This window comes from Dreissena polymorpha, chromosome 1 (genome assembly GCF_020536995.1).
Source record: "Dreissena polymorpha isolate Duluth1 chromosome 1, UMN_Dpol_1.0, whole genome shotgun sequence".
Classification (NCBI taxonomy): domain Eukaryota; kingdom Metazoa; phylum Mollusca; class Bivalvia; order Myida; family Dreissenidae; genus Dreissena; species Dreissena polymorpha.
In genome coordinates this window covers 136,944,757-136,959,755 of record NC_068355.1, presented here as the reverse complement: position 1 = coordinate 136,959,755, position 14,999 = coordinate 136,944,757, and the positions used below count along the sequence as shown (strand labels likewise).

Genomic DNA, 14,999 nt, shown 5'->3' with positions numbered 1-14,999 from the left:
CCCCCTATATGATTGCCTTTATGGTATGAACCAGGGCCTATGATGTTTTACCCCCTATATGATTGCCTCTAGGGTACAAACCAGGGTCTATGATGTTATATCCCCTATATGATTGCCTCTAAGGTATGAACCAGGGCCTATGATGTTATGCACCCCTATATGATTGCCTCTAAGGTATAAACCAGGGCCTGTGATTGCCTCTAAGGTATAAACCAGGGCCTGTAATGTTATACCCCCCCCCTATATGATTGCCTCTAAGGTATATACCAGGGCCTATCATGTTATACACCTGTATATGATTGCCTCTATGGTATGAACTGGGCACTGTGATGTGCCCTGTGATGTTATATCCCCCTATATGATTGCCTCTAAGTTATGAACTAGGGCCTATGATTTCTAACCTATTGTATGTAGCACGCTAAGTTGTACCTTAAGGCCAATTAATGACGCCTCTATGTTCAAACTAGGTCTAACACTGAAATGGTTTCTTAATGTTTCCTTACATAGGCCTGCTTTTAATTGGATGTATATTAGTTCATTTTTGTGCAACCATTTGTATAAATTAAAAGATATTGCACAGTTTTTTTTTCATTTAGGGAATGGGGCTGGGTCCATTTGGATTTTGAAAAAATGTTGGGTTTGACTTGAATTGAGAAATTAGTGTATAAGAAAAAGAGTTATATTACATTAACAAAGGTTCTACTTATAGAGGAGGATGGGAGATGCACAAACTGTTGAGATCTTTAAAAAATGTAATCCTTAAATATGGAATGTTTAGGTCCCATTTGGGAAGAATATCTACTGGCCCAAAATTTGAAAGAAAAACAGCACTGTATTGGATACTCTTTGTTGACTCATATTCTGATTATTGTGTTGTTTGTTTTCTATAAATTGAGCCACTTTCTGGGAAAACTTGGCTGAATGCATGTGCATTGTGCATAAGCTATTTATTGATGGCACTAAATGTGCATACTGCATAAGCTATTTATTGATGGCACTTCATGTGCATACTGCATAAGCTATTTATTGATGGCACTAAATGTGCATACTGCATAAGCTATTTAATGATGACACTTCATGTGCATACTGCATAAGCTATTTATTGATGACACTTCATGTGCATACTGCATAAGCTATTTATTGATGACACTTCATGTGCATACTGCATAAGCTATTTATTGATGACACTTCATGTGCATACTGCATAAGCTATTTATTGATGACACTTCATGTGCATACTGCATAAGCTATTTATTAATGACACTTCATGTGCATACTGCATAAGCTATTTATTGATGACACTTCATGTGCATACTGCATAAGCTATTTATTGATGACACTTCATGTGCATACTGCATAAGCTATTTATTGATGACACTTCATGTGCATACTGCATAAGCTATTTATTGATGACACTTCATGTGCATACTGCATAAGCTATTTATTGATGACACTTCATGTGCATACTGCATAAGCTATTTATTGATGACACTTCATGTGCATACTGCATAAGCTATTTATTGATGACACTTCATGTGCATACTGCATAAGCTATTTATTGATGACACTTCATGTGCATACTGCATAAGCTATTTATTGATGACACTTCATGTGCATACTGCATAAGCTATTTATTGATGACACTTGATGTGCATACTGCATAAGCTATTTATTGATGACACTTTCCCCTAGACTGGATTTTTGTTTAAAAGAGACTTCCTTTAAACAAAAAAATTAATTTGACGTGGAAAAAGTGTTGTCCCTGGTTAGCCTGTGGGGACTATACAGGCTTATCTGGGACAACACTTTACACACATGCATTTAGTACAGTTTTTCCAGAATGCAACTCAATTTATAAAACAATAGATCAATACTGGTAGTTATAAGGCATTTGAATCAGTACATACAAAGTAAGATACACAATGTGTGTTGTTAAACAGTCAAAGGTGGGTTATGGTGTCAGCCATTGTCGTTGCGCTTCTGGTACAGCACTAAAGCCCATGGCACCTTAAACATACCTAGATCCTTAAGTTTGTTGATGTATAGCAATGTGCAGTTGGGATTGTACAGAGACACTTGTCAAAGTTGGACAACAACTAATTGTAATTCAATCACTGTTTTCCATAACAACTTTCTTAATTGTCAATATCAAGACGATTTTAAACTTGTACAGCTCATTCATTCAAGTTATCAAATGTATGAAACGTGTGATTATAAAATTAGCAATCCATATAATACATTAAGTTGGATCTATTTGCTCACAATGTACATGTCTAGTGATCAATTCATATAGCAAAAGTCTGATCAGGGGTCACACTCTCAGCCTTAATTAAAGTTCTGGCTTAAAGACAGTCTACTGAACACTACCTTAGGTGGAAAGGGGCATCCACAAGGGACCTTTTCACAGATTTTGGCATGTATGCCAAAACATGAAAAGATCCCTTTAAGTTTATTTCTATGTGGGTCAACATATTGCTCGTATCATTCCAGAATAGACTAAGCACTGTATTTATTGACTGTTTTTGGAAACTGCAAAAATATTTGTGAAGTGTTCCAATATTAAAAATTATTTAATATCTTTGCTCTAAAACTGTCCCTCTACACATAATCATACCAGGCTTTTTGCTGGCCATTTTGGGGAAAATGCAGTTTTGTGTTTTGTTTTGTTTTGTTGCAAGAAAAAAATCAACTGATTAGGAAAATGATGTTATATAACTCTTCATAATTCAAATTATGAGAACAAAATAATATAAATTATAAATGTTTATGTTCTCGTTCTACCACAAATATTTCCTATGTCCCTTGACATATTGCTTTAATATTTTGAAAACTTCTTTACCAACATGACCCCAACCTTTAAACAAGAGCAGACAACTGTATCAAGCATTTTGTAAGAATTATGGCCCTTTTTTCACTTACAATATGCATATTATTGATAAAGCTATGTTAAAGTTTGCATACCACCTCAAATATTTTCAATGTCCCTTGACATATTGTTTTGATATTTTGCATACTTCTTGACCAACATGACCCAACCTATAAACAATAGCATACAACTGTATCAAGCATTTTGTAAGAATTATGGCCCTTTTTTCACTTACAATATGCATATTATTGATAAATCTATGTTATAGTTTGCGAACCACCTCAAATATTTTCAATGTCCCTTGACATATTGCTTTCATATTTTGCAAACTTCTTGACCAACATGACCCCAATCTATAAACAAGAGCAGACAACTGTATCAAGCATTTTGAAAGAATTATGACCCTTTTTCCATTATAATATGCATATTACTTTAGTTACATTGCCATAACTTCTTTATTTATGATCAGATTTTATTAATACTTTGACAAAACAACACTTACCTGAATACCACAATGGATTCGACCCAAACAATACCCCACGCCCCAACCCAGAATCCCTGCCCCCCCCCCCCCCAATTTTTTTTTTTCCTTTTTTTCTTTTTGAAAGATCATGTAATAAATGACCACACCCCACATTATACCCCTCTCTCAACCGTCCCCCCCCCCCCCCCCAAAAAAAAAATAAAAAATTATTTGCCTTTTTTTGTTTTAAAGATCGTCTAATAAATTATTGAATATGAACAATTTCCCCATGATGGCTTACGTTATACCGTCAAGCACTCGAATAGTCGAGCTCGCTGTCCTCTGACAGCTCTTGTTCTTTGTTTCAGGAGCCTGTGAATGAGAACCAGGCTCCAAAGTGGAAGAAGAAGGAGATACCAGAGGTCACTTCAAGCTTCCATAACTACATGGTCAAGGTAACAAGGCAGGACATGTAGATATAAAGAAAATGGTCAATTAAGAGACAGGACAGGTAGAGATACAGCACATGGTCAAAGTTAAGAGACAGGACATGTAGTAATAAAGCACATGGTCAAGTTTAAGAGGCAGGACAGGTAGTGATAAAGCACATGGTCAAGGTTTAGAGGCAGTACAGGTAGAGATACAGCACATGGTCAAGGTTTCGAGGCAGGATATGTAGTGATAAAATACATTGTCAAGGTTAAGAGGCAGGACAGGTAGCGATAAAGCACCTGGTCATTGTTAAGAGGCAGGCCATGTAGTGATAAAGCACATGGTCAAGATTAAGAGGCAGGACAGGTAGAGATAAAGCACATGGTAAAGGTTAAGAGGCAGGACATGTAGTGATAAAGCACATGGTCAAAGTCAAGAGGCAGGCCATGTAGCGATAAAGCACATGGTCAAGGTTAAGAGGCAGGACAGGTAGAGATAAAGCACATGGTAAAGGTTAAGAGGCAGGACATGTAGTGATAAAGCACATGGTCAAAGTCAAGAGGCAGGCCATGTAGCATAAAGCACATGGTCAAGGTTTAGAGGCAGGACAGGTAAAGATACAGCACATGGTCAATGTTAAGAACACGACAGGTAGAGATACAGCACATGTTCAAGGTCAAGAGGCAGGACATTAATTGACAAAGCACATGGTCACGGTTAAGAGGCAGGACATGTAGTGATAAAGCACATGGTCACCGTTAAGAGGCAGGACAGGTAGCAATAAGGCACATGGTCAATGCTAAGAGGCAGGACATGTAGAGATACAGCACATGGTCAAGTTTAATAGGCAGGACAGGTGGAGATACAGCACATGGTCATTGTTAAGAGGCAGGACGTGTGAGATATAGCACATGGTCAAGGTAAAGAGGCAGGACATTTAGAGATACAGCACATGGTCAATGAGGCAGGACATTTAGAGATACAGCACATGGTCAATGTTAAGAGGCATGACAGGTAGAGATAAAGCACATGGTCAATGTAAAGAGGCAGGACATGTAGTGATACAGCACATGGTCAATGTTAAGAGTCAGGACAGGTGGAAATACAGCACATGGTCAATGCTAAGTGGCAGGACAGGTAGAGATACAGCACATGGTCAATGTTAAGTAGCAGGACATGTAGAGATACAGCGCATGGTCACAGTTAAGAGGCAGGACAGGAAGAGATAGTACAACACATGGTCATGGTCAAGAGGCAGGACATGTAGCAATAAAGCACATGGTCATTGTTAAGAGGCAGGACAGTTAGAGATACAGCACATGGTCAAGGTCCAGAGGCAGGACAAAAATGTAAAGTGCGTTTGAACGCACATCTTGAGTATGAAAAAGGGCGCTATATAAATGTGGTATAATTATATTAATTAGGACATGTAGAGATACAGCACATGGTCAAGGTCAAGAGGCAGAACAGGTAGTGATAAAGCACATGGTCATTGTTAAGAGGCAGGACATGAAGCAATACTGCAAATGTTTAAGGTCAAGAGGCAGAACATGTAGCAATAAAGCACATGGTCAAGGTTTAGAACAGGACATGTGGAGATACAGCACATGGTCAAGGTTAAGAGGCAAGACATGTAGCGATAAAGCAAAGACAAGTTGGTGATTAAATTATAGAGTGATCCTTGTTGCTCCCTCACACATCATTCCTGGTTACCCCTATTGATGGTCTAATCAATCTTTTGAAATTTTAATTATTCTTTAATTTGTTTAATTTTTGAAGTAATGCCCTAAAAACTTTAAAAACAAGGAAAAGAGTTAAACATTTAATGCTATTAGAGAATTGTAAATATAAGATATTATCACCAGAAATGCTTATATGAGTTTGGATTTGGGAAAAGTTTGCTTAAAGCATGTGCGTTAAGTTTAGTTGGTCTGTGACAACATGTTTTTATGGAATATTTAGTTTAACAAAAGTTTCTTCTGAACAAAAGTTCAGTGTTTGCAGAATGTGTTGACCATGATAAGCCTGCACAGGATAATCTTAGATGAAAATTTACGCACATACATTAACCCCAGTCAATATTGTATTCCAGGATGTGCTTCAAGACTTCGCTGCATCTGTCCTCCAAGTGTCTGATGTACCTTATGAAGAAAGGTATACAAACAAACTACTTTTTTCTCTGTCATTGAGATGTATTTAATTATTTCATTGCCATTGTGTTTAAATAAAAAATTAAACATCTTAGGTTTGAAAGACTTAGTGGTAAACAGATAATTTGTTGAAAAAAAAAATAAATAAACACAATAATCATGGTACATGATCCCAACCAGGCAGTGAGGGTGATTGATGTAACTTAAACCTGTTTCTGTTCAGAGGCAAACTGAAAATGGCTATATGCAACCAGCATAAAACCAGAACAGCCTGCGAGTAACAGTCTATCTGTTCAGGTCTTTTGATGTTTGCTGCCAATGAGTATCTTAGAGTTGTAAATGAAGCCTTTAAAACTTGAATCCAGCAAAAAACGTCTTAATTTTTATTTGACTTTAAGGGACTATAAACGCGTTAAAGTGGGTATACAAGTGGTAAAGGGATCACCAATCATTATGTGTTGATGTAAAATATATATTGCAAAACATCAAAAGTTACCATCTAAAGAAGCCATGCTCTGTGAAAAGGGGTTTAATGCATGTACGCCAATCATCTTCCTAGATTAGCCTGTGCAGTCTGCACAAGCTTATCACTGACAACACTCTTCTAACTTGGATTTTGGCTAAAAAGAGACTTTCTTAAAAACAAAAAATATCATTTCAGTGGTAAGTGTCATCCCTGATTACCCTGTGCGCACTTCACAGGCTTATCTTGGACGACACTTTACGCACATGAGTGATCAGTCTGTGTGTTACAGCGGTGCTGAGTCAATGCCATGCACCCCTTACGAGTTCCCCAATGGTTTCCACAGAGACTTTGCGGAAGACCGCATCAAGATTCCAGAGATGCTCTTCGATCCTTCACAGATCAAGGTAATGTCACACTGGTCTTCCTTATGGTAGTAGTAGTAGTCTTGCTGGAATCATTCGGTAATAGTAAAGATGTTAATTTTCACTGGCCTGTTAATTGAGTTGCGTATTAACATGGGCAAATTAATTTTTTACTAGCCTTGGACTCTATCATCATGCAATTTTAAAATAATTTTTCCATCAAAGCTTACCTTGAGAAGGTTTGTCACTCATTAGTCAACGGCGATTATGACACTTAAAGCCCTAGGGCAATTATTTGCATGCTTCAGCTTGTTAAATAACAAAAAGAATTATTGACAATCTTCTCACACAACTTCATAGATACATAGATTTCAATGAGGGGAAGTGCAATGACAGAGATAACAGTGCTTCAATATTTGTACAATTAATGCATTTTGTAAATTGTTGTTGTCTGGGGCAAATCTTGCTAACTGAAAGAAATCATTTACTGAAAGTTCATAGGAAAGCAGCTTGCATTGAGAGGAATGGTAGTGAACATACACCATAACTCTTGTCGATTATTTCACTAATTATTGCCCCAATACTTATATGACTTTTGCCAATTATTTATCTCGTTCTTAGTCATACAAACGGTTCTCCATACATTTCCTCTCAAAATGTTATTTTAAAAAGTTCTAACAAAACTAAATCAGCAATAACTCGGAAATTGTGGCATGTGTGCATAGTTCATGCAGAACAGTTCCAGTTATGAAAGTAGTTAGATTATTAATGATTTCGAGCCTAGCTGTGGGAAAAAAACTGACAAATGCTTGTGCATAGTGTCATATCAGAATAGCCAGTGCAGTTGTGGGCTGACAAATGCTTGTGCATGGTGTCATATCGAAATAGCCAGTGCAGTTGTAATGGGCTAACCAGGGATGACTTTTTCTGCTTTTATGATTTTCTCTTTTTAAAAGAAGTCTCCACTAAATACAAATACAGTTTAGGCAGAAAGTGTCCTGTCATAGCCTGTGAGTATTGCACAGGCTAATCTGGCACGACACTTAATGCACATCAGGGCTTACTCTGCCATTCGCCAAATTAGCCGATGGCTACATATTGACCTGTTTGGCTAAAGAAAATTCTATTTGGCTACACATTTTTCTTCATTAAAACTTAAAAATAGCAAATAAATTTAAAAAAATAGCCAAAGTGAGGCGAATTAGGCTAAAGAATTTTTTGAGCCCAGAGCAAGGCTCATATATGACATGTTTTCTATATTTCAGGATGTTCCCAGCAACTCCATGTTAAGTGTGGGACATGTAATCACTACAAGCGTTGGCATGTGTGACATTGACATCAGACCTGTAAGTGGTTATGCTGTATTGTTTCCTTTCACCCTTTCTTACTCGGAAGCATAGTGAAAATGGTTTTTGCAACCAGCCTAAAACCAAAACAGCTTGCGAGTTTCTTACTATATTCAAGTTTTTTAAGGTTTAATTTCCAACAAAAAGATACTGATGAGCAGCAAACAGCATCAAATCTTAATAGACTGCAAGTGTCTTCAATTTAATTTGATTTTCTAAGGCACTACAAATGTGTCAAAATGCATAAATCTGTGAGATAAAGGGTTGATGCAACTTTTAGAACCCAAGTCTGGGACTCCTTTATTTCTCAAGAGATCATGGAATTCCTATCTGGCTGCTGGGCTGTTTTTTAATTGAAAGGGCAAGTGCACTTTTCCATCAAAATCTCCACATACAAGGCCAAATAAAAAAATATGTCTGGTTCCTGTGACATGCCCCCAAAAAATAGGGTAGGTAGGTCGGATTTTCTTTTTTTTTCTTTTTTTATTCTAGTGGCGAGAGACTATTGTTTTTATGCTGTATTTGTAGTTACTTGTTTCTAATTTCTACATGAGTAAATAAAAACAATCATTTCTATAAAACCACAAATCGTGTCAATATCTAAATATAGCATAAAACTAATAAAATATTTAAATAATCAATGTTTTATCTTTACAATACATCCTTTTCTTTTTCAGTTACTTGTACCAATTTTTTCACTATATTTCACTATTAAATAGTTCATAATATCTTTAATTGACCACTGTCAACCATAGTTGACACAGTCTGGGAAAATTGTCACTTCTAGCAGAAAGTCAGGAATTACATCTTGAATGTCATCCCTAAATGGCCACATGAATCCCCTTTTCGCCGACAGGGAGTCATGTCTTCAATGATTTATGGTTGCTATCGATTTTCAGACCACATCCCGGATACGGTGGTACAAAACAACCACATAAGCAAGTTGTTCATCAAAGGAATTCGAAGTGTCAAAAAAATCAGTGAATAGCTGATTGTTCTTCTTTGTATGCTGCACAAGCTATAGAACAATTCCATTTGTAATTTGTTCTAATTTCCTGTTAATTAATTGCTCAGTTGAAATCCCAGCAAGCTGGCAGTGGGGATCTGGGAATTTCATCTGGTATTTTATGAGTGAAATAGCATCGTTTCTGGAAAATAAAAGCAAAATCTCAATGTTATGACATTTTTTTATTTGGTTTGAAAATGTTCGGAATTTTTGATGTTTGTACTCATTTCATACCAACATGTTTTAAATAATTTAAATTTAATTTAAAGGAAAGTTGTGCACGAAACAATGTAAGATATTACTGATAATGACCTTATTAAGATAAGCAAGTACTGTTTCACACTGGAGGTTACGTTTTCATTTAATAAAACACGGAAAAGTCAACATAAAAACGAACGCGAAGCTGTCAAACTTCAAATCGAGGGTACGATTGGTTTTTATAATTAAATTTTTAAAAAAAATACCGAAGATTACATTACAGTAATTTGAAATAATGTATAAAATGTATTTATCTTTTAAAATCAGTAGGGTTTTTTTTTCGATATAAATATGACTTTGCCCCGTTATTGGATTTTTTCTGCTACGCTGAATTCCAGTTTCTATACAAAATGGCGGAAGAAAATGTTGACTCAGCCTGCGTGTCAAGTTCGGGGTCAAGCTGGCAAATCGTGCTCATTCAATTTTAGATGCGGACACCTATTTCTGCTTGACGAACAATAATTTTGGCATCAAATGAAAGATCAATCTTTCAACTTTTCGTTCTAAATTTTTTCGTACTTGGGAATGGGAAAAAAAGTTTAGGGTCGGCAGTAAAAAATAGGGTCAGTCGGGTCACCGGAACCAGACGTCTTTTTATCTTTGGCCCAATTAAAAATGTAAGGGTATTAAATCATTATAATTGCACAATATAAGTTTTGGCAAAATAATGGCCAATATGCTCTACTTCTTCCATTCCATTTGTTACACATACTAGTGTTTTACCATTTAGTCATAACTTCCTGTTGTAGAGTTTGTACAGCAGCTTGATAGTGGTGGGCGGCAACTCATTGCTGAACGGCTTCTCAGACAGACTCAACCGGGACCTTAGCAACAAACTAACAGCGGTAAGTTGCCACAGTAACAATTTGTTGTTTTATGACATGAATTGTTTAAAAATATTGTAATTATGTTAGAGATACCAAGTCAACCTCGCCATCTACTAATTTTGATTTTGAAACACCTGTAAGACGCCAACCATCGTACAAGTGCAAACTATACAATTAAAGACTTACAAGTTTGTTTTGTTTGTTATATAAACATTTGTTTAAGTCTTACTTGTCTTCATTTTGTTATTTCTTTTTATGCCCCTGGGTCAAATTATTGGGGTATATTGTTTTTGGCCTGTCTATTTGTCATTCTGTCTGTTTGTCATTCTGTCCCAAAACTTTAACCTTGGTCATAACTTTTGCATTATTGATGATAGCAACTTGATATTTGGCATGCATGTGTATCTCATGGAGCTGCACATTTTTAGAGGTGAAAGGTCAAGGTCATTATTCAAGGTCAATGGTCCAATGTATGGCTTCAAAGCGGCGCAGTAGAGGGCATTGTGTTTCACAAACACAGCTCTTGTTTGATGTCAGATTTTGAGCTTATTTAAAATAAATCTTAACTTGCTGAACACAATAGTTTCATTCTTAAGAACGAGATTAAATGTAAATGTATTTTTAAATAATTGGTCTAATTTTGTCACATAGATTGGTCGCTGTTGTATTTTTAGAACATGCGATTGAAGCTGATATCAGCCACTGGTACCTCAGAGAGACGGTTCAGTACCTGGATTGGGGGCTCAATCCTCGCATCTCTGGTCAGTTGCAGGACATGCTGCTGGGGCCATGATTTACCATGAGACTAGCTCTAGGAACACGGGCTTTAATGCATGTGCAAAAAGTGTAATCTGAACAGGCTAATCAGTAAAGACTTAATCCGCTTTTGTAGTATTTTGCAGACTGTACAGGCTTGTCTTGAACAGCACTTTATGCACATGCACTAAGCTCCATTTTCTCAGATATAAATATGTGCTTTTCACTAGAATTTTGATAGTCCATATTTACTTGAATCAGTTGAGATTTTCTGAATCTTCTTACTGAAACAGGACAAAGGACTGTATAAAACCTGACTTTATTTTCTTTGGAAGGTTTGTAAAAGGTTAGAAAATGGTCCTTGAACCAGATCTGGGGGAAAACCCTGTGTCTGAACTAACAAACATCTGGGTTGGGGGGGGGGGGGGGTAACAAAAGGTTACTTCATTGAAAATGGTGCTCTCTTAACAGTATTTTGACTCTTGTGCTCATGTTGAAATTAAGTCTGTTACTTTCAGATGCAACTTAATGATCATAATTTTTTATGCTCAAAATTTCGTCGGAGCATATAGTTGCCTCTTTGTCCTTCCTTACTTCCTCTCATCACACTTTTGTTACCGTTTCTCGTAGCGCCTTCAATACTTTACCAGTCTCTTTCATATTTGGCATGTAGTTACCTTGCATGGACCTCTACTTTTTGATGAGGTTTGAGGTCACTGGGTTCAAGGTAAAGATCACTGAGGCTAATCATAGATTTTCTGTCACGCTTTTGTTAAAGTTTCTCATAGGGCTTCAATACTGTACCAATTTCTTTCATATTTGGAATGAAGGTACCTTGCATGGACCTCTACCTTTTGATGAGGTTTGAGGTCACTGGGGTCAAGGTCACCGAGGCTTATAATAGATTTTCCGTCATGCTTTTGTTACAGTTTCTAATAGCGCTTTTAATACTTTACCAATCTCTTACATATTTGCAATGTAGGTACCTTGGATGGACCTCTACCTTTTGATGAGGTTTGATGTCACTGGGGTCAAGGTCACCAAGGCTTATATTAGATTTTCCGTCACACTTTTGTTACAGTTTCTCATAGAGCCTTCAATACTTTACCGATCTCTTACATTTTTGCCATGTAGGTACCTTGCATGGAACTCTACCTTTTGATGAGGTTTGAGGTCACTGGGGTCAAGGTCACTGAGGCTAATAATAGATTTTCTTAAGGTCACACTTTGGTTACAATTTCTCATAGCGCCTTTAATATTGGATCGATCTCATATATTTGGGATGTAGGTACCTTGCATGGACCTCAACCTTTTTGATGAGATTTGAGGTCTCTGGGGTCAAGGTCACTGAGGCTAATAATAGATTTTCTTAAGGTCACACTTTTTTCCACACAATTAAACCATATATCGACAAAGCATCATTGGGGAGCATCCATCAGTTTTACTGATATCCTTGTTTTTATTCAGCTTACATTGACTGTGACCAAAGTCAAGATGGTAGCCATATTTGATAAACGGTTTTGATTTTATTCCGCTCTCACAAAGTGGGTGGGGGATTTTTAGGAATGCTCTTTGTCTGCCCGTCTGTCAGTCTGCCTGTAGCACTTTTATGTCAGGTCCATATCTCTTTTAAAGATTGTGATATGCTTATACAACTTGCCTTCATAGATGTGGTTTTATTTAGACACGGATGTGAAAAAAACTTTGATAATTGTTAAATCTCTTCATATCTGACAAAGCAGAATGTATGGAATTAACCTGAAAGCTCTAATTTTTACTTGTTCAGCTATTATATAAATAATCTTCTTTTTGAGAAAACTCATAGTACCACACTGCAAAAAGCATTTACAGAACGTTGGTTGGAAGCCATGACCAATATGTTGTGACGCTGGTTCAGTCAAAGATATTAATGATGATATTAATGATAAGGAGGAGAGTGACAATAATTATCTTATTGGGAAAACTTTGCATCTATTATTCTATGTTATTTTAGGGTTCTTTCCAACAAATGTGGATTTCCAAGCAGGAATATGACGAAGGTGGAAAAAGCTGTGTGGAGAAGAAATGTCCTTGAGGGGATCTGATTGAGACATCACTAAATGCATGCTTGTAGATGTTGTGGAGTGTTTGACATGAAACTTTTTGAATTGCGTTGTGAGAAAACGGGGTTTAATGCATGTGTGCAAAGTGTTGTCCCAGATTCGCCTGTGCAGTCCGCACAGGTGAGTCAGGGATGACACTTTCTGCCAAAACTAGATTTTCAAGTAGTCTTCTTTAAACAAAAAATGCAAAAAAAAGCAAAAAGGGTCGTCCCTAATTAGCCTGTGTACACTGCAAAGGCTAATTTGGGACGACACTTTACGCATATGCATTTGAAGCACTTTTCAGAGAGTCATTTGATCTGACAGACTTCTGTTACTCTCGACCATTGTAAATGAAGACATCTCATGTTACCAAGACTGCTTTATGTATGGATGAATTACCTGCTGTGTATGAATGTTGATATTGTGGTGAATTACTTTCTTTTCTTTTGAAGAATAACAAGTGCAACTTCTTTTACTGTGACTATAAAGGCTTAAATACTGGTGCATGAGACTTAAGAATATGAAAAGTACACAGATAAACCACAATTCAGATTTTATAGGGAAAAAAAGGTTATTTCAAAAACTTTTGTTTGAGCTCAGGAAAAATATGACTTTTGTTTTAGACTTCCTAGACAAAAATCCCAGAAATATTTTGTTATCCATGCAAATAACTAGAGATACCCAAACTGTGTTCAAACCAGAGCGTGTGTATTTTGGTATGATATCGCTTTTTTCATGTGGTGATGAAATATACATAATGAGCATCGTCCATATGTGTTGAAGTTGTTTATGTGAAACTTTGATTTCATTACTTTGTGTTTTTTATGTATCTTTTTTGTGTTGTGACTAGCTCTTCTGTTCTTTATTAGACTAGTCTCTGTTTTTTGCATACCAACATGAAACTTTATAGATATGTTGTTCATTTTATGTGTATGTGCAAGACATTATATTCTTGTATGTAGCAATAGTCTTTAAGAAGTCATAAGCCTTTTAATTTTGTCAAAATTTTGATAATAACATCATTGTGTATTTGTGCTGTGTGTCTCGAATATTGTCTCTAAGTTTTCTGTGTTTCATCATGAAACTATATATATTTTGTTTCTGCCATGTTGAAGTGCAAGAGATTTACCATTATGTGGCACTATTCTTGGCAGAGTAATGTACCCTTGAAGTTAATTCAATTTACAATGTGTACATCATATTGTTTTTTGTCTCTTAGTTTTCTGTTTATTAAAAGGAACTTGATAGATATGCCAATACTTTGTGAAAAGGTGAGACTTTTTTCTAGTAAGTCGCGACATTCTTGCAGAGTTATATGCTCTTTAAACAAGGCAAATTTTGGATGCTCACATAATTGAAGTTGTATACATTGTATTGTGAACTTGTGGGTCAGTTTTCTGTGTATCAACATGAAACATATATTGTAGAGTGAGAAAGATTGTCTTTGTGTATGTCACTCTTCTTGCTGCAGATGCAGAGCTATGTACCCATAAACATCGGCAATTGATTCAATAAATTGAAGTGTACCTTTTTGTCTTTGCGTGTGATCTATGTTAAGTAGCAAACGACAAAATGTTAACTTATAATATTTTTTTTATTAAAAAAAATAGTTCCTGCTACTATAACTTTAATGTTGCTTTTTACATTTTCTGACTCTGTCATAAAATTATGTGAAACTCCTCCCATAGCACAAAAAAGACAAATAACAGACAGGCACCATGAAAAATCACCGAACAATTCTTGAACACAGCACCGACTAAAATAATATTGTCTGGATGAAAAAATGTCTGCATTTTTCCGAAATGGACTGTTGAGTATATGAGTTTTTGAGAAGTTGTTTTATTACAAAGATAACAGTTACCGAGAAACGAAATCCGAATAAAAAGGTGTCATGTTACTTAATTGAATAATTACCCATTCGAAATGTTTACTTCGACTTTAATCAAATGCTTTTATAAATTAAAAGCCAACACTGCCATTGGG

General features: G+C 36.2%; 1 protein-coding gene across 1 annotated transcript in view; it reads left to right on the top strand.

Moving 5' to 3' along the window:
• LOC127851384 (actin-like protein 6B) overlaps positions 1-14,548 on the top strand; it is a 32,439-nt gene extending 17,891 nt beyond the window's left edge. Inside the window, exons 7-13 of the mRNA XM_052385133.1 lie at positions 3,698-3,784; positions 5,854-5,915; positions 6,667-6,781; positions 8,005-8,085; positions 10,099-10,194; positions 10,851-10,937; positions 12,926-14,548. Coding sequence (XP_052241093.1) covers positions 3,698-3,784; positions 5,854-5,915; positions 6,667-6,781; positions 8,005-8,085; positions 10,099-10,194; positions 10,851-10,937; positions 12,926-13,006 — 609 coding nt within the window. The 3' untranslated portion in view covers positions 13,007-14,548. The remainder of the gene's footprint in view (positions 1-3,697; positions 3,785-5,853; positions 5,916-6,666; positions 6,782-8,004; positions 8,086-10,098; positions 10,195-10,850; positions 10,938-12,925) is intronic.
• Positions 14,549-14,999: the final 451 nt, after the last annotated feature.